This window comes from Molossus molossus, unplaced genomic scaffold (genome assembly GCF_014108415.1).
Source record: "Molossus molossus isolate mMolMol1 unplaced genomic scaffold, mMolMol1.p scaffold_m16_p_6, whole genome shotgun sequence".
Classification (NCBI taxonomy): Eukaryota; Metazoa; Chordata; class Mammalia; order Chiroptera; family Molossidae; genus Molossus; species Molossus molossus.
In genome coordinates, this window is record NW_023425399.1 from 36,092,790 (window position 1) to 36,111,386 (window position 18,597).

At 37.8% G+C, this 18,597-nt stretch overlaps 1 protein-coding gene across 1 annotated transcript in view; it reads left to right on the plus strand.

The window, feature by feature from the left end:
- The window catches only part of SPTLC3 (serine palmitoyltransferase long chain base subunit 3), a 135,419-nt gene that overhangs the window by 31,399 nt on the left and 85,423 nt on the right, over positions 1-18,597 (plus strand). The window contains exons 3-4 of the mRNA XM_036245291.1: positions 15,251-15,405; positions 16,025-16,173. Coding sequence (XP_036101184.1) covers positions 15,251-15,405; positions 16,025-16,173 — 304 coding nt within the window. The remainder of the gene's footprint in view (positions 1-15,250; positions 15,406-16,024; positions 16,174-18,597) is intronic.

Sequence of the window (18,597 nt, forward strand, 5' to 3'; positions counted from 1 at the left end):
GATCTAAGACCGCATCTAATCAGACTTGGGCATCTGAGAGGAAAGAAAGTGGTGTCATTCATAGAAGTGGGGGATAGAGGGAAAAGATCCAGCTGGAGGGGAAAAGTAGGCAATTCACTCTTTGACAAATTGAGTTTGAAGAATTGGCAGCGAGATATAGAACACTAGAGACTTCTGGAGAAAAGTCTCAGAAGGATATTGTGGCACCTTCAGTATATCTTGAGCATATCAACATTAATCAAACTCAAAGAAGTTAATGAGATCTCCCCAGGAAAGTCTATAGAGAAAAAAAGAGAAAGCATGAGAAGAGAACAAAGACCTTCATAGAATTTAATAGATGTCAGAGATGGAATTCCAATTCTAGACTAGAAGAAAAGTGACAATAGAAAAACCTTAAAATGGTTTAGAAAAGAGATCATTTGTGCTTGAACCAGGAAGAGGAAGAGGGAATGAAAAAAAGGGAACTAATTTGGGAGGTTGTATCAACAAGTCTTGAAATAAGTATAAAAATAATACAGAGTGGGGAATGCCAGCTTTCTGCTTTGGTTAGTCATGAGGATGGTAGTTGAATGCCCATCACACACAACCACACAAAAAAAGTCTTATTTTGGCAAAAAATGGTCACAGACACAGTTTTGAGGAAATACAGATTTCTGAATTGTAAAGGATATTGAAGCAATTAAATCAAACAGGGAACACTCCAGCTCCCAAAGATACAGGTTCCCCAGGTCTTAGCAGAGTAGACACCAGCTAGTTGGTCCTAGAAACTTTTATCACCAATCTGCCTGCTCCCCGGGTATAAGTAGCATGCAAGGTAAATCAGTACATTCCAGAATATTTGCTGGAGCAAAGGGTCAGTCAAACGTAAATTTCTCAGGTGTGGCATCTCTTGGCAGGCTTAGGCTTCAGATCTGCCATCTATTGTCTAACCTGTTTTAATATTTTAGCTCTATCAATCCAGATGGGGCTAGTTTTTTTGTTTGTTTTTTTTCAAAGCATGTCTTACATTTCAAACAGAACATATTTATATATGTGTAAGTTGGTTCTCAGCACAGATGACTCTGAGATGATTAGGACAGAAAGGTTATAGGGATGTGCTCCTGGGATCAACACCTGTACACTTGGGAGGGAGTGAAGGGGCAAGATGGTACAGGCAAATTGTTATGCAGTCAGGAAGTTCTTGAGGTGGGAGGGCTCCTCAGAAGCATTGAGGCAAAGGGATTGAGCCTTCAATGATGATAGATGGGGGCTGCTTCAGATGGGGATTTGACCTTGAGACAGGCAGCTCCCTTCTTTGAGCTACCAGCCTCCAACACTCCCAGCATTGGGGACCAAGGGGATACTTTAGTCCTGAACAATGCGATAAGTGCAGCACACAGCAGCCTGTCTGCAACACCTGTCACTCTTGCTGCAAGAACCACCTGAAACCACCTCTCAGGGGGAAGACGTTTTATTCAATAAATCAGTGTGTTGTATTTCTTTCTAAAATAAATAATTCCCTATGCATTTGATTTCTGTAAAGTAGAGATCATCAGTAAATTTGACCCACCTTAATAGCTATTCCTTTTATGTATCACCCTTTTTATTATGTGTTCCTTCTCTTGGAACCCCTTCAGATTTAGAGGCTTTCATGGCAATGGGCCCTAATACATTGCAATGGTAGCAATTGCTATACCCATGTTTATGGGACTTGGTCACTGCACACTGTATCTCCAGGCTGACCCCCAGCTCCAAACTCCTGGCAATATCCTTGCTGGGTGTTATCTGGGGCACATCTTAAAGTCCCTGGCTGGAAACATAGAATGTGATGCCTTTCAATGCCTGCTGCTTCTTTTAGCAGAAATGAGCATCATTCTATTCCAATAGCTGGTCACAGAATAGATAGTCCCATAAGAAATATCAGCCATGCACCAAATGACACCAGGAAAGAAAGCACATCTATGAAATGGTGGTGGACAAGAGTTGTTATTATGTTTTTTAAAGTATCATAAGTGGATACTATGATTTCTGATTACACTCTTTGACTCTGTTTATTTTTAATTTTTTAATCTTATTTTTGATAAAAAGTGTATATATTTAAGGTGTACATAGTATTGGTATTATGAAATGTATATAAAAAACATAGTCAAACTAATGGACATTTCCATCTCCTCACCTCTTTTTTCTTTTTTTCTTTTTTTTTTTTTTATCCTCACCCGAGGATATTTTTCCATTTTTTTTTTTTTTTTGTACAGATAGAGTGGGAGGGAGAGAGAGTGAGAAACATCGACGTGAAGGGACACATCGAGTGGCCGCCACCCGCACGACCAACCAGGGCCGGGGACAAACTGCAACCGAAGTACGTGCCCTTAGCGGGAACCGAACCCGGGTCTCTCCGGACCGCAGGCCGACGCTCTAACCGCTGAGCCAAACTGGCCAGGACTCTTTTTCTTAATCAAGTATAAGCATTTATTAATCCAATTTCTCTATTTTATCTTATCAGGATAACTTCTGTCATACCAAATCATCTATTCAAACTAAAGTGATGCCCAAATTTGGAATCTCCTTTTTATTTTTCTTCTTTTTGATTTCTAGCACAAACTCCCTGAAATTGATTCCAAAACATGAAAGCTCTGGTAATTCTTTATCTGAATTACTTGATTACTGATTCATGAGTATAAACTAAGTGAAAAGAATAGAACAATCTAAATCTCTTTTCAAGAGAGCACTATAAACATCACAGGCCCAGGGCACCTGGTACCTCCCATAGACTCCACCAACAATCAGAAGACACTGGCAAGGTAAGGAACATTGCAGATAGATACAGGTTTAAATATGTTTGCTTAAAGCCTTCTTTTAACTGTTAATTTTGGAGAAACATGTGTCTTTTTTTTTTTTTTTAATCAAACGTAACTTTAGAGTTGAATTGCAATTTATTAAAGACCTCTAGATGAATTACTTTCTCAATGATGTAATGGCCCAACTTCTCAAAACCAAGAAGATGTAAGCAAATATAAACAAATACATGTCAAGCATCAGATACTTTAAAACCTTCATGCACAGCCACATTTCTCAATTCTTATGGTTTGTTAACAGGTTCATCAAGACTCATTCTAATGGCACAAGACTGTTATAAAATATTTTAATTGCAACTTTATGTTCACATTAGATCCAGATAGTCCCCAGTGCCCCTCCAAGTAAATTCCAGACAGTACTGGCTCATCTTCAGAGACTTTTACTTCCACTTAGTAGAGAGAGTTCAGCAAGTTGTAGCTATAGAAATTTTTGACACATCTCCAAATGTTCACGTGAATCAAACCTTTTTATTCTGCACCCTGATGCAACAATCTGATTCTCCCAGAGAGACTTTTTTCTCAGTAATTTGAAGCACAGGGTCCATTAAGATTACTGGATGTGAGATATGATTTTGTTCAAAATAAAAAGAGGGCTCAAGCACTGGTCTCCCTGTTTGGATCTGGGTGGGTCCAAGCTCAGAGAGCTTTACTGGGGCTTCTCTGAGAACCTAACATGTTAGCCAGTAGCTTGTGATCGTAATATAAGACCAGTTCTTCTTAGCCTTGGCTGTACTTTGGAATCACTTCACAAGCTTTAAAAGCTACTAACACATGGGCTTTAACCTCAGATATTCTGATTTACTTGTTCTGTGGTATACTCTGGTTGTTGTTCATAAGAGCTTTTCAGGTGATTCTTGTGTGCAGCCAAGTTAGAAACCAATGTTGTAGAGCACTGCTTCTCAAACTTCCCTGTGCATACAAATGGCCTGGAGATCATGCAGATTCTCCTGTAATAGCTGTAGGATGGGGCCACGATTCTACAGCTCCAACAAGCTCCCAGGTGATGCCAATGCTGCTGGTCCAGGGACCACAGATCCTTCTCATCAGTATCACATGAAAGCTTGTTGGAAATATAGAATTTCAGGCCCAGCTTGAAGCAATATCTGTATTTTATGATCCTCAAGTGATGGGGACACATGTGAAAATGTGAGAAGCATTGCTATTCCAGCTATTCTCAATTTGAAATTCAGTTATCACCTATGTTCAGGTGTAAATAAAGTTCTAAGATTCAATTTCAATATGGGAATGTCCCCCCATACCAATAAACAATTCTTAAACCAGGATGTCCAAGTATTCAGCTAAATTCTGACACTCTTCTTAGAATCAGAATCTGCAGGTTAAATGTCCCCCTCACACACACACAGGTGCCATTCATAAGTTTAACTTGTGCTTCTGACTGGCAGTAGATTGAGGGTTCCAGCAGTCCCTCCTTGGACTTCAGACTCTAGTTGTAAGTCAAGGTTGTTATCTGTACTTCTGAGCAACCGGCTGTAAATCAGATTTCCAGACTCCTTCCTCAGTTTTGATTAATTTGTAATTTGCTAGAGTGGTTCACAGAACTCAGAGAAACATTTTACTTACTAGATCATCAGTTTATTACTAAAAGATATAGCTCAGGAACAGTCAAATGATACATAGAGCGAGGTGTGTAAGTAGGGACTCAGAGCTTTCGCAGAATCTTCTGTGCATCACACTCCCAGCACCTCCATATGTTCACCAACTGAGACTTCTTACACCCATCCTTTTGAGATTTTATGGAGGCTTCATTACATCATTATGATTGATTAAATCATTGGCCACTGGCAACTGATTCAACCTTCAGCCCCTCTCCCCTCCCTAAAGGTTGGAGGGTAGGACTGAAACCCTCTGATCACGTGGTTGGGCTCCATGTTTGGGTGCTTTCCAAAGGTCATTTCATTTGCATATCTTACTTAACCCTGTCCCTGGAGCCTGTGATCCTTAATTTTAAGCTTTTTCATTTTCTTCCTCCTATCCAGCTTAAATTTCACAAACTTTGATACACCCTCAACTGGATTCACCCGCTATGCTGATGTGTCTCCCTCTAAATTAAGGATCACTACCACTAAGGTAGCCCTCCGTGCAGCCCACCAGTCACATTATATTACCATAGTACATTTAGTCACTAGCTCTTCTAGATAACTACTTTATACTTTCTTTTTTTCTTCAAAAATTTCAATATTTTTGTCCCTTCTGACTTTCAGCTAATGATCTTGTTCCTATTTCATTAACAAATAGAAAAAGGTTAGAATATGCTTCCTTACCAACACTTACCTGTACCTGTGCTCACCTATTTGACCTCCTCACTACCTCTCAGGACCAAAGCATATATGCCTGGGCTTCTGTCCAGGCCAAACTTTCTACTTGTACACTGGATGCCATTCTTCAGTAATCGCTCAGTCTCGACATACTCAAAACTGTGCACTTGAGCTTCCCTTCGAAACTCATCTTACAATCCTTCCCAGGGTAGTAAATGGCAATTCCATCTGTCCAGGTATTCTGGCCAAAACCTCAGTCATTCTTGACTCCTCCTTTCTCTTGTACCCCAAGTCAAATCTGTCCACAAGTACTGTCAGTACTATGTTCAAAATATGTTTGTTCTTTTATTATTTCTTACCACCCCTGGTGCCACCATCTTCTTTTGCCTACTGTACCCCGCTTCCACACTGCGCTTCTCCAGCCTCTTCTCAACCAGCAACCAACATGATTTCCTTAAAACCTATCTAGGGTCACATACCATCACTGGGCAAAATCCTTTAATGCCTTCTCTTCTCACTCAGAGAAAGAGCCACAGCTATCCAAGTCCCTACAGAATGTAGCCCCCTCTAAGTCTTCACCTTCATCTCCTCAACTCCTCGGCTCTCTCACTCTGCCACACTCCTCACTTTTCCTCAGGAAGAGCTCACATGTATCTACCTCGGGTATTTTTTTGCCTTCCCTTCTGCTTGACATGGTCCTCCATCAGCACAAATCACTCTCACTTTCTTGACTTAAATATTACTAAGAAATCAATAGCTTTAAATGCAACAGGAATCACTGGCCAGTGAAATCCTCAATCTCCCCAACCAAGCTTGGTTGCAGATACCTTCTGGCTGCTTCTATAAAGCTAATGCACCTTCACAAAGAATTAATATTTTTTTCACAATTGCATCTAGCAAAAGACCATATCCTGTAAGTTGGCAAATCCATAATCAAAGTTCTACAAATATTTTGTAAAATAAGACCATTAGTAAAAGTAAAATTAAATCACAGCCTCCCCACAGTGAATATTTAGGTCAATGTGTGTGTGTGTGTGTGTGTGTGTGCACGCGCGCATGTGTGTGCATGTGTACAGATATAGATATGGATGATATAAATATAGATGTAGATATAGATGCAGATATAGATATAAATACAATATATATAAACACTTATATATAAACACACACAAACATAATTTCTGATGAGTCATTAAAATGTTAGTCAAGTCATTATTTATTTTATTTTATAATACAGAACTCTCCGCTTTCCTTTATAAGAAGGAATCTATAATAATAGGCAGGGCTGATTGATCTTGATAAAGTAGAGCTTTGCTAATGTATTCCCACTAGTACAAAGCCGTGTGAGGAATGGGTGGGGTTATCACCACCACTAATAAAGAGCCCTTCCTCAAACTCATGTTGTTGTTATTTTTCCCCTTATTATGGAAATAATGAAAGAAGCAGTCTCTTTGTGCATCCATTTTGTCTTTTTCATGCACTTAATTACACATATATTCATTTGAACTTACTCTCCTGTTCTTAACTTAAATGAGATCATATCATACATGTGTGTGACTTACTTTTCTAAACCTAACTATGCCTGGAGATCTTTACATGCCAGTACAGGATTACACTATTCTTTCTAATAGTTGCATAAGGATGTTCCATAATATGAACATATGATTATTTATTTATATTCCCATATTTTTATTTTTGCAAATAATTATTCAATGAACTGCACATACATTTATTTAAGAATAATTCCTAGAAGTGGCTTTCTGAGTCCAAAGAATGTACATTTTAACTTCTGAGAGATTGGCAAAGGACCTTTGAAGAAAGTGTGTCTAACTAGATTCCAGTCAGCAGTACCTGAATGTTCTTCTTTCCTTGCCAGTACTTAATATGTTGACATATCAGTCCTGATTAAGGGTGAGACAGAGCCTCTTTTCCTATGAGTATTAATCATTTATACTTACTCCTCTTGAATTGCCTATTTATATTCTTTGCTCATAACTTTATTAAATTATTTTTGTTACTGATTTAGAGGAGTTCCTTCGATATGTCTTCATATTAATAATGTGTCTGTTAAATATACTTTAAATATTTATCTAATTCTGTTTCTTGGCTTTTAACTAGTTCTATGTTATATTTAGCCACACATCAGTTTTACTTTTAAGTCTTATGTATCAAACATATATTTTGGGGTTTTTTTTGTTGTTGTTTTAATTTTGCTGTCATTTTTTTTTTCTTCAGGAAGGGGGAGTTAATCATGTTTAGAGAGGCATTTTTATTTTAAAGTTATAACACATTTTTCTATAATTTCATTCAGTATTTTCATAATTTGTGGTATCTTTAACCATGTTCACTCCACATCTGCACTAGAGCATCTGTCAGAGCATCTGTGCTTTTGAGCATATCACTGATCATCTTCACCACAGGTGGGCCTTGTTGTCTGCACTTTATGAAGAGGAAATTAACATCAGAGAAGTTAATTGACCTGTTCAAGATCATATAGTAAATAAAAAATGGAGCTGGGTTCAAACTCAGGTCTCTCTTCTTCCAAAGCCCTATACTATATGTTGCCCTAAACAAACAAATCTCTCCTACAGACCACATATCTATGGCATCCTCACCCTTCATCATATGACATGTGAGAGTCATTTGAGCAGACATGTTCCCATCCTGGCTGCCCTTCTCTGGGCACTTGTCAAAGGAGCTTTTGTAATCTGATGCTCAGTCCTGGACACACTATTCTAGAGGCCTCTGACCAGCACTGGTGGTCAAACTCCTCTCATTTCCCTTGATTCTTCCATTCTCGAATCCTTCAGTGTGTGTGTGTTTATATGGCAGCACTTGATTACATCGTGGGTTGACCACTAAAGTTTATGTATATAGTTTATTTTCCTACCTAAATTATCAGCGCCCTGAGTGCTGAAATCATTCCTCATACCTGGAACTTAGGTGTTAGTGGTTAGATATGTTATTTAGAACTTAAATCACCTTTTTCTATAGAAACAAGGATTTTTAAAAACAGCTGTTTTCCAGGCTAACCTCAAAGTACCCTTTAGTTAAAGGTCAGTGTTCTGGTGAAGAGGAGCCCACAGGATTCAGGAAGGACAAACGAATTCTTCCTCTACTTTCAGGGGACAAAATTAAATCTGGGTGAACTCTGAAATGATATTGCAATTTCTTGTAAGTTTTTCATGTGTTCTGTGAAAACTATAAATTGTCTGTTAGGTCCATTATAACAAACTTGTTAATTATGTTATTTGAATCCTCTAGATGATTTTTGTCTCCTCAAACTTGTGATTTCTGAGAAATGTATCAATGCCTTCCACTGTGATTATGGAATTGGTAGTTTTTCTTCTTCTGTATTTTAATGTACCTGTCAGATACTTAAAAGTCCATGGTTCTTAAAGTTCTCTGTGGATTTTTCCTGTTATCATGCTTTTACTTTGTACTTTATTTTGCCTGATATTCCTACTGGTATCTGCTTTTATGTCAACTGCCATCTCTTTATTTTTAGTCTTTATCATTTTCAGAAAATATTACTCAAGGATTTTTTTTGTATTGACTTTTATGGGAGTTAAACTCATCACTTCTTTTATATACTGGAATGTTTTTATTTAGCTTCTCATTTGATTTTTGGCTTGGCTAAGTACAGGATTTTATGTTTAAAATAACTTTCCATCATAATTTTTCCACCACTGTCACCTAAGTAATGTCTGAAGCAATCTAATTCTTAGTCCTCCTGATATAACATGCCTTTCCTCCATTTGTAAACACTTTTGAGATTTTTTTTCTTGGAGATCTGAAATTTAACCAAGATGTATACTGGTTTTGATATTCACTTATTTGCTCCATTTGGATCTAACAGATCGTTTACATCTTAGGAGTCAATCTTTCTTCCTCTCTGGAATTTTCTCCTTACTCTTCCTCCTCCTTCTTCTTTACCTTTTCCTCCTAGTCTACTTCTCCTTCTTTCAATCTTGTAACTCTTATTAGATCTTCTGAATTTGTTCTTCAGATCTCTTGGCTTTTCTTCATATTTTTGTTTATCTGTCATTTCTCATTAGGTCCTGAAAAAATTAGTCAACTTATTCTAGTTTATTAATTTGGTTTTAAGCTGTGTCCATTATACATTGATATGAGATTATACATTTAAATATATTATCTTTTTTAAAGAACACATTGTTTTGTCTCTCTAAAGATGTCATATACAAGTATATATATGGATATATAAATAATTCTTCTTCTGTTTGCTCCTTTGTCTTGCCTCTAGATGTTAGTTCTTCTGCTTGTTAAATTTGGTGTCTATTATTGTGCTAGTTTTCCTTAAATGGTAGTGACACTTTGTTTTAGTAGTGATACATTTTTATATTTAGAATCCTCATTTGCCCACATATTCACCTATCTTGAGTGACTGTAGAGGGAAATAGAATGAGTTTCCAAGAACGGTAGCTTGTGTTCTTGCTGTGTGGGCTTCCCACACTGGGGCATTGCTCTTTTGTTCAGCTTTTGTTTCCCACCACAGTGCTTTGTCCTGTGGACAGTATTACCACTTCTTACTCATTGGTCCAATAAAAGGAGGACAAGGAAATCTAGCTTCCCAGTCATTCACCCTGAGTATCAATTTCTTACAAGTATTGAATCTCAGCTTGAAGCTGCCATACAGTTAGCTTATGCACACACCAGTCTTCTCTGCAAATGTTTTAAGTTATAGTTTTCTATGGTCTTATTTCACCATTGACCAGATCTTATTTATTTTCTATCTTTTGTGATCCTTCAATATTTCTGACTTATGATACTCTTGACTGTTTTTCTAGCATTTATAAATTTATTTTGTTCTTTAATTTCTACTTTTTAAAAATCATTTCACAAAACTTTTAGATGAGTGGTAGAATACATACTAGCACTGAGTCCACCATGTTTATTCAACTTACCTCTAATTTCTTAATAAGAAAAATTAAGTCATTTTTTTCTTTGTGCTTCTTATACTTCTAAGGACTGTTTATAATACAGTTACTATTTTCAACAAAAAAAGAAAACACATTTTATTATTATTCTGAGCTCAACCCTGATAAGAGAAACAGCTATTTCCCAATATAAAATAACAATATAAAGTTAAATATTATATGAGAATAGAAGTGTCAGTGTAGGAACAAATGAATAACAGTGCTTGATAATGATTCTTTCAGTCTCTACAAATTCATGATTCTATTTTCTGCTGAATGGGCATGTAGTTAAATAAAATAAGAATGGATATGCTTCCAAATTTGGCAGTATTTTTTTTTTACAATGGGCCATAGATGTGTTCTCTTTACTTCTTTATAAACAGCTAGTTCTATAAAGAAATGCAACATGATTTATTGAAAAAGTATTGATTTTAGAACAAAGTACAGTTCCCAATTTGTCCACTCAAATTTCCTACCTTTCCATTAATTTGGCTATAAAACTTGAATAGAAATATCTGTAAAACTTGGAAATTTTTGAAGTACCTTACAGGCTTAGAGGTGGAAAAAGAAAAATTGTTATGTTGCAGATGAAAAAAACATCCTTACAACTGCATTTTCAGGTTTTGCTGAACCCTCTTGCACCCTACCCCTAAAGTGATTGTGACCTTATAGTGTGGAGTTTCCTCTCACATCTAGTCATTTGTGTCAGGAAGAAAAGTAAAGAGTGAGTAAGTTAAGTGACAAGTTAAATCTACAGATGGACAAAGATATTGTAATGCTATTGCAATGCTATTCCATTGCAATGCTTGTTTTTGCAATATCTAGTCAAGTTTCATTTTCTGGTATAGTTAAAATGCTGTGGGAGGCTTACCTGAGACTAGAGGACATTGACCTTTGCAAAGTGTTGGCTGCTCCTGAAGAAACCTCACTGATGCTCAAAGGAATGGGGTGGGGTGACAACACACCCATGCAGTGACAGGAAGCCTCACAGGTGCAGAAGAGGAGGTGGAGGAGGCACCAAAGGCAAGGCATTTCTTTCTTGAACCAGATCCTGAGTTCTAAGTAAGTTTCCAAGCGCAATTGTCCTTCTTAGGAGCATGTAGACTGCTGAGTTTGATTTTCAGATGTAGGCTAGTGCTCACATCACCCACAAAGAAATGACTCTGTGTGGTTAAAAAAAAAGAAAAAAGAAAAGAAGTGGCCCATCACTTTGACAGAGAAGATTCAAGCACCTAATTAATAAAAATTTCTTTTGAATTTAAAGGTCATCCCTAGAAGAAAATTCTCTCTGATTCTGCAGAATAAATTAGAATCTTTGTATTTTTTCCCTCAGAACATTCATCCCAATTAAGAGGTAGCTGCGGTTTTCTCATAGGTAGAAATTTTGGATCTCTGAGTGAGAAGCCAGAAAGGTTTGGCAGAATGGAGTATTTTCCCACCTTCCCCCAGGTGCCATGATGGCACATCTTTTTAAAAAGCATCAATGAGGAGAAGCCCAAGGTTGTTTTTTAAAGTCAATGCCAAGTTTCTTATGGTGAGTGGACACTCCTCCAAGGTCTGACAATCTGTTAAACTTAATTTTCCCTATTGTAGTTCATATTTTTCATTATTGCTGGTGTTTTAGAGGAAAGCTTGAACAAGCTGGGGCAGTGCCAGCCAGAGGTCACCCTGAAGTGACTGCTGGAAGAGTGGATAAAGTGGGAGGTTGACCTGGGTTCAAATCATTATACTGGATCTGATTTTCCTCTCTTGTCAAATGGGTATTTGAACTCTGTGATTTCCATCTCCCCTCTGCCTGGTGTCCTGTACAGCTTGTGGTGCCATGTCTAAATTCATTGTTTTAATTTTGAGGACTTTATATTTTTTGTTCTTTTCTACCTAAAAAACAACTGTTTTTCCTAAATTAACTATTTACTTCTCTCCTAAATCAACTGCTAATTTTATTTTGAGTAAGATTTCTTACAAAATAAAAAAAAAAAAACATAATTTCATTCAGGGTCCAGAAATATTACTTGAAGATCTACTTGTCTCTTTTTTCTAGATAAGATAAATTTATAATGATATATTTCAAATAAGAAATTTAAAAATTAGAAATACAAGGATACAAACAATGTTTGGTGATATAGTATAATCTGCAGGTCAGTAAATGGTCTGTAAAAAATATTATTAAATCAAAGAGAAAATAGTTTGGAAAAAATTTTCCTGGAATTACACAATCTCCTTTTTTCTCAAAAATATGTCCATTTCCCCATTAGAACACAAAAGGGTATACTTGATCATAACCTTGTAGCTTTTAATCACAATAAAACCTACATCAGGATATTTAGCTATTTGAGCCAATGCACTTGGTATGAGATTTTCAACTTGCAGATGAGTCCAGTATGGCAGCCCAACCATCCTTCAAATCCACATGCAGTAGATTGCCAGTGTGTGGTTATGACCATTATATCTTATAAATAATCAAAATTTTAGCCCAAAAGTGATTACCTCACCACTGAAAACCAGAGGTAAAGTGATGGAAAAGATCATGGCTTGGATATAGTCACCAGCTATTAAAACCTGAAGATTCAATATACATTCCCTGGAATGGACCAGCTCAGAAGATGACTGGCCTAACCAGTAGCACAAGAAGGTCTTCCACAAAGCTTTTCCCCGTGGTTATCCTGTAACCTCAGAAAATTAGCTTCATTTCACAAGGGGAAGGAGAACAAAGAATTCAAAGAGGATGAGCGGGAGGGTGAGCAAGCTCACTCCCAATTATTCAGTGGCTCCCCACTGCCTCCAGGACACATGTGAATTTTTCATTTGAACACTTAAGGCTCCCACTGTCTGGGCCAGCTGACATTACAGCCTCACCCGCACCACAGGGAAAAATAGGGGATGGGCTCAGAGAGGTAAGCGGGAGCCAGACTAGTCAACACTCTGGCTTTGACTTCCAGTGAGGTGGGAGCCATTATAGGTTTAGAACAAAGAGTGACAAGATCTTCCTTATGATTTATTCAATTAAAGAACAATTCATCTTGCCCAAAATGTTTACAGAGACATTTTTTTTTTTTTCCATGCCAGATGTCCTTTATATATTTGGTCCTATCCAAAATATCCATACTTAAAAATCACCCCTCAGTTCAAACAGCCCACAACATTTATTTCTACTTTGGTTTACAGGATTCATACATAAAAATCATGCGTCCAGCCGATGTGGCTCAGTGGATTGATCATTGTCTAGGGACTGAGAGGTCCCAGTTCATTTCTCAGTAAGGGTACATGCCCAGTCTGTGGGCTTGATCCCTGGCGGGGGGGGGGGGGGGGGGGGGCATGCAGAAGGCAGCCGATCAATGTTTCTCTCTCACATCGATGTTTCTATCTCTTTCCCTAAAAAGTCAATGAAAACATATTTAAAAATACTACCATGTTTTATAGGTCCAATAATTTTGTTGTGATTGTATTGCAGCTAATAACCCTTGTCACTTCAGTATCCTAGCAGGTAATGACACATGGAGTGAGGTGGATGGGTCGGTGTGGGCTAAATGTCTCCATGAACGTCTCCATAAAATCCTGCAAGGGTTTTAGTCTTACTCATTTTTCTCAAATACACCCTACATTTCCAGGATATGAACTCCTTCGCCCTGATGGGGTCTAAGTATCCCTGCCAATAGCAACCTTATTCTACCTTTAGTGTCCCTCCTACATAAAGTCACCTTGATTCCTCAGTAAGATGTTGCTCTTCCTCCACCTCTCATCTTAAAAATGCCCAAAGTACTTGGCTTAGGCCAAGGTTTTGAATTTTCTGCCTTGTGCTTACTATTAGGAGTTAGATGACAACATACATATGTCTTGTTTTGAACCTCAGCTGGATTGCAAATCTTTCAGGCATGGTTTACATTTTATATGGCAAAACAGTACTATTATTTCAACTGTGAGAGAGGCCAGGTGCCTCCACAAACTCAACTCAGCTTCTAGGCCCTTGACTATATGACAGCCAGATACCTATCAACAGTTTCGCCAACAGGCACAAAGTTTGTTCATCCACATTTTAAATATAAAATGAGGAGAAATAGTCATGTCTTAAAAGTTAAGACCGTCTTGGTCGGTTTGGCTCAGCGATTAGAGCGCTGGCCTGCGGTCCAGAGAGACCCAGGTTTGGTTCCCGCTAAGGGCGTGTACCTCTGTTGCAGTTTGTCCCCGGCCCTGGTTGGGTCCTGTGGGTGGCAGCCACTCAATGTGTCCCTTTCACATCAATGTTTCTCTACCTCTCTCTCCCCCTCCCACTCTATCTGTGGAAAAATGTCCTCAGATGAGAATTAAAAAAAAAAAAGTTAAGACCAATCTGGAAACAGCCCAAATGTCCCTCAATAGATAAGTGGGGAAAAAAGCTGTGGTACACATACACAACAAAATACTATGCAGCTATAAGAAAGAAAGATATCTTATTCTTTGAGACAACATGGAGGAACCTGGAGAGTATTATGCTAAGCAAAATAAGCCAGTCAGAGAAAGACAAGTATCGCATGATCTCACTTATTTGTGGAGTATAATGAACAAAATAAGCTGATGAACAAAATAGACCTAGAGACATAGAAGTAGGGTTCAGACTGACAAACCTCAGAGGAGGGGGGCAAGGGAAGGAAAGAGATTAGACTGAAGAACTTATATGCATATGTGCATAACCAATGGACATAGACGACAATGCTGTGGGGCTGGGGGGCGGGGGGATAGGATTGGGAGGAGGGTATCAATGGGTGAAAAAGGAGAAACATCTGTAACAAAAATAAATTAATAGATTTCAAAAAACAAAAAAATAAATAAATAATAAAATTTAAGACCAAATTATCATTCAACCAGTTTCTTTCCAACTAAACTTTTTTGTACATAAACATCTATTGTTATTCTTCAGATAAAATTCTGCAGAGATTCATTGTCTCCATGCATTTGGGACTTGTTTTATATTGCTCCATCATCTTTGTTGTCTTTATTTGCTACATTTTTTTTTTACTTTCCCCACTAAAATGTAAATTCTTTTAGCATGGAGTTCTAACAGAGTTATTTATAAACCTACCTGTCCCCTTACCTACAAACCCTTGCTCAAAAAATATTTGCAAATGGAATATTTGCATGGATTTTTCAGGTATTGCTCTAGTCTTCAATTGCAAATGAGATACAAAAGGCAGAGGACTAAAGGTAAACTTCTGCCTCTCTTATACAGGATTTTGTGCCGCTGTACCAAAACTTTGAGAATTTTTACACACGAAACCTTTACATGAGAATCAGAGACAACTGGAACCGACCCATTTGCAGTGCCCCAGGACCTCTGTTTGACGTGATGGAGAGGGTGTCAGATGACTACAACTGGACATTTAGGTGAGACAGCCACCTGGAGGGGCTTGATTGAAAAAAATCCTTTCTAGGAAATTCTATCATAGGCACCAGATTACAAATCTGAAAAACTAAAGCATGGCAGCAACTGGTCTTCAATCGTTCAGCCTTCTGCAAGCCCTCATATGCCAGTGGGGCAGTCACAGCAATCATGCTGCCAAGCGTGGCTTGTTTATATTACACAGGTCAGAAGTGCAGGATATACAGAGCCAGCAAGGAAGAGCCCGTTTCAGCTTTATCAACAAATTATATCCTCCTACTTCTTGCTGAAGGAGACAGTGATGACCATGGCTTTTTCTCATTTAGAAAGTTCTTACTAGGACTTAAACCAGAGTACATTGGTTTCATGAAAGTGAGTGTCCAAGGAAAATCAGGGCTAAGTAATATTAGGTGGCTTGGGATACCTTTTGTAATATTATACCCAGCTTCACTGTGGGGATACTTTCCTCTAAGGACAAATCACTTTGTGGTGACAACAATGCAAGTCTAAAAAATTATATGTTATTTGGGCCAGACCCAAGATCTTTCTGTGAGTCTTTTATGGGGCACTGGGATGGTATTAAGTGACAAAGCCCTTTGTGCTCATTGGCCCTTCTCTCTGCAGGTTCACTGGAAGAGTCATCAAAGATGTTATCAACATGGGCTCCTATAACTTCCTTGGCCTGGCAGTCAGGTACGATGAATCTATGAGGACAGTGAAGGATGTTTTAGAGGCGTATGGCGTAGGTGTGGCCAGTACCAGACATGAAATGGGTATGTATGTTCACTATTTTGAAATTTTTGTCTAGTTGGGTTTCAGATTTCCTGTGGCCATTTCTCAAATCCAGATCTTATCTAGACAGTGTGCTTCAAAAAGCTATTATAAAAGGGAAAATGTATATGAAAGTCTTTATGGAAATATCTAACATTATGCTCTTGCCAAGTAGTTTATTAATTACAGATTTTAGTTCTTCAGAATAAAAAAAAAACAGGATCTTTCCTGACCATTAATATCTAAAATAGAAATTATTGTCTCTTTTGACTGGTCCCTTTCTGGGTCCTTTGTCACAACTTCTTTTTCTTTTTTAAACAGCTTTATTGAGGTATCATTAAAATTCAAAAAACTGTACTTATTTAATATATACAATCTAATAAATTTGGACATATGCATTCAGCCATGAAACCATCACCACAATCAAGAATAAACATACCTATTACCTCAGAAAGTTTCTTTGTGCCCAACCTCTTTTTATAGTAAGAACACTCCATGTGAGATCTACCCTTTTAACAAATTCTTAGGTGCACAGCACAGTGTTGTTAACTATAGGCACTGTGTTGTACAGAGGATATCTAGAACTGATTCACTTGCATAACAAACGTTATACCCATTGAAAAATAGCTTCCCATTTGGTCTTTTCCCCACTTTTCTGAATGATATCTATCACTGATCTTGATTTGTATATTGCTTGTCTCTGCTACTAAAACATAAGCTTCATTAAGGAAGGAACTGACCTGTTGACTGTTGAGTGAATAAATGAATGAATGGGCAAGGTGGAACAGACTGCTTAGTTATTTCTTTTTTAGCTGAAATATTCTCTCTCAGTCAGAGGAACAATGTCAGTAAGAAGGAAACTGTTACGCCACTTCTGGGAGGAAGAGAGATGTGAACATCCTCCTATAGAGTTCACTGCTATTCCCATAGAGCAGTGGTTCTCAACCTTTCTAATGCCGTGACCCTTTAATACAGTTCCTCATGTTGTGGTGACTCACAACCATAAAATTATTTTTGTTGCTATTTCATAACTGTAATTTTTCTACTGTTATGAATCGCCATCAGAAATATGTGTTTTCTGATGGTCTTAGGTGACCCCTGTGACAGGGTCATTCGACCCCCAAAGGGGTCGTGTCCCACAGGTTGAAAACCACTGCCATAGAGGAACAATCTAAAGATTATAGTGATTAAGTGATGGGCCCATGGTGGCTTATTAACTCTTAACTCCCAGTGTAGCTCAGCAGTTTATACCATAGCAATTTCCCATCCAGGATAAATATGCAAGCCTATCTAAGAATCAGAAGTAAATATGCTAAAAAAGATTTACCATTAATGAAAAATGAGTCACAACATAGATAGCCAGTTGGCAGAAGGGTGTTAAAAACTGTAATTATTCAGATCTGTATGATAGGTAACAACTCAAATTGAGTGCAGTAACTTTTTTATCTAAATAACCAGTAAATACTTAGCTAAAGCTCTGGAATTTATAAGTGGTTGCCCAATTTTTTTAAGAAAGATGTCTTATCTTCCTTTGAGGAATGAGGGCTGGAGGTCTGGAAAGCAGGAATAAAACAGTTTTACTTCACTTAGATATAGATTGCCCATAATGCCCTATTTGGCCGTAAGGCAGAGACTGGAAAAAGACCCTGGTCATAAGAGACATGGAATCAGTAACCTCTGGGAATGTTTCATATGGTGCTAATGGCAACCAACACCAGGATTATTAATGAACCAGACAGAAAACATACTCCTGAATACTATGACCTGCCCCCTTCCCCACAACTCACTAAGACAGAACATTCCCCCATCACAGCCCGCAGAAGCTGAAGGGCAGGAGCTTGACACAGGCAATGATTGGCCTCCATTGGAAGCCGCATGTGGAATACAGGTCCCTGATTCCGCAGGCTCAGCAAACCCGGAGAACCAAGCAGAGGTGATGATCCCAGCTTAAGATGCTTATAGCCTCAGTTCTCTCCCTACCTACCCCCTTCTGAATAGGTGGGCTTTTAATATTTTCCTGCTTCATTGAGATCTCCAGCTCAAGCTCTCGAAAGTATATTTTAAGTTTTCAAGTAAACAGTGAGAGAGCAAAATAGAAGCCACCAACACTAATTTTAGGCAAATAAAAGGACTGGAAACAAGGATATAGGCAATCCAAAATAAATAAGTAAACAGGATACATTTAAAATACTTCTGAAACAAAAATATTAACCTTAACATAACATGCAAGAATTAGTAGCATAATTTTGAATGGCATTTATTTCAAGAAATACAAGTAACTTTTGGCAAAGTTATGCTGTATAGTCTTAAGAAAATGTTTAATAGTGAAATGGATTGACAATAAAAATTTGATAATACAGAGACTCAATTTTTAGTAACAAAATAGCTACTTGAGAAACCAAAAGTAAATGTTCAAGAATGTTTAA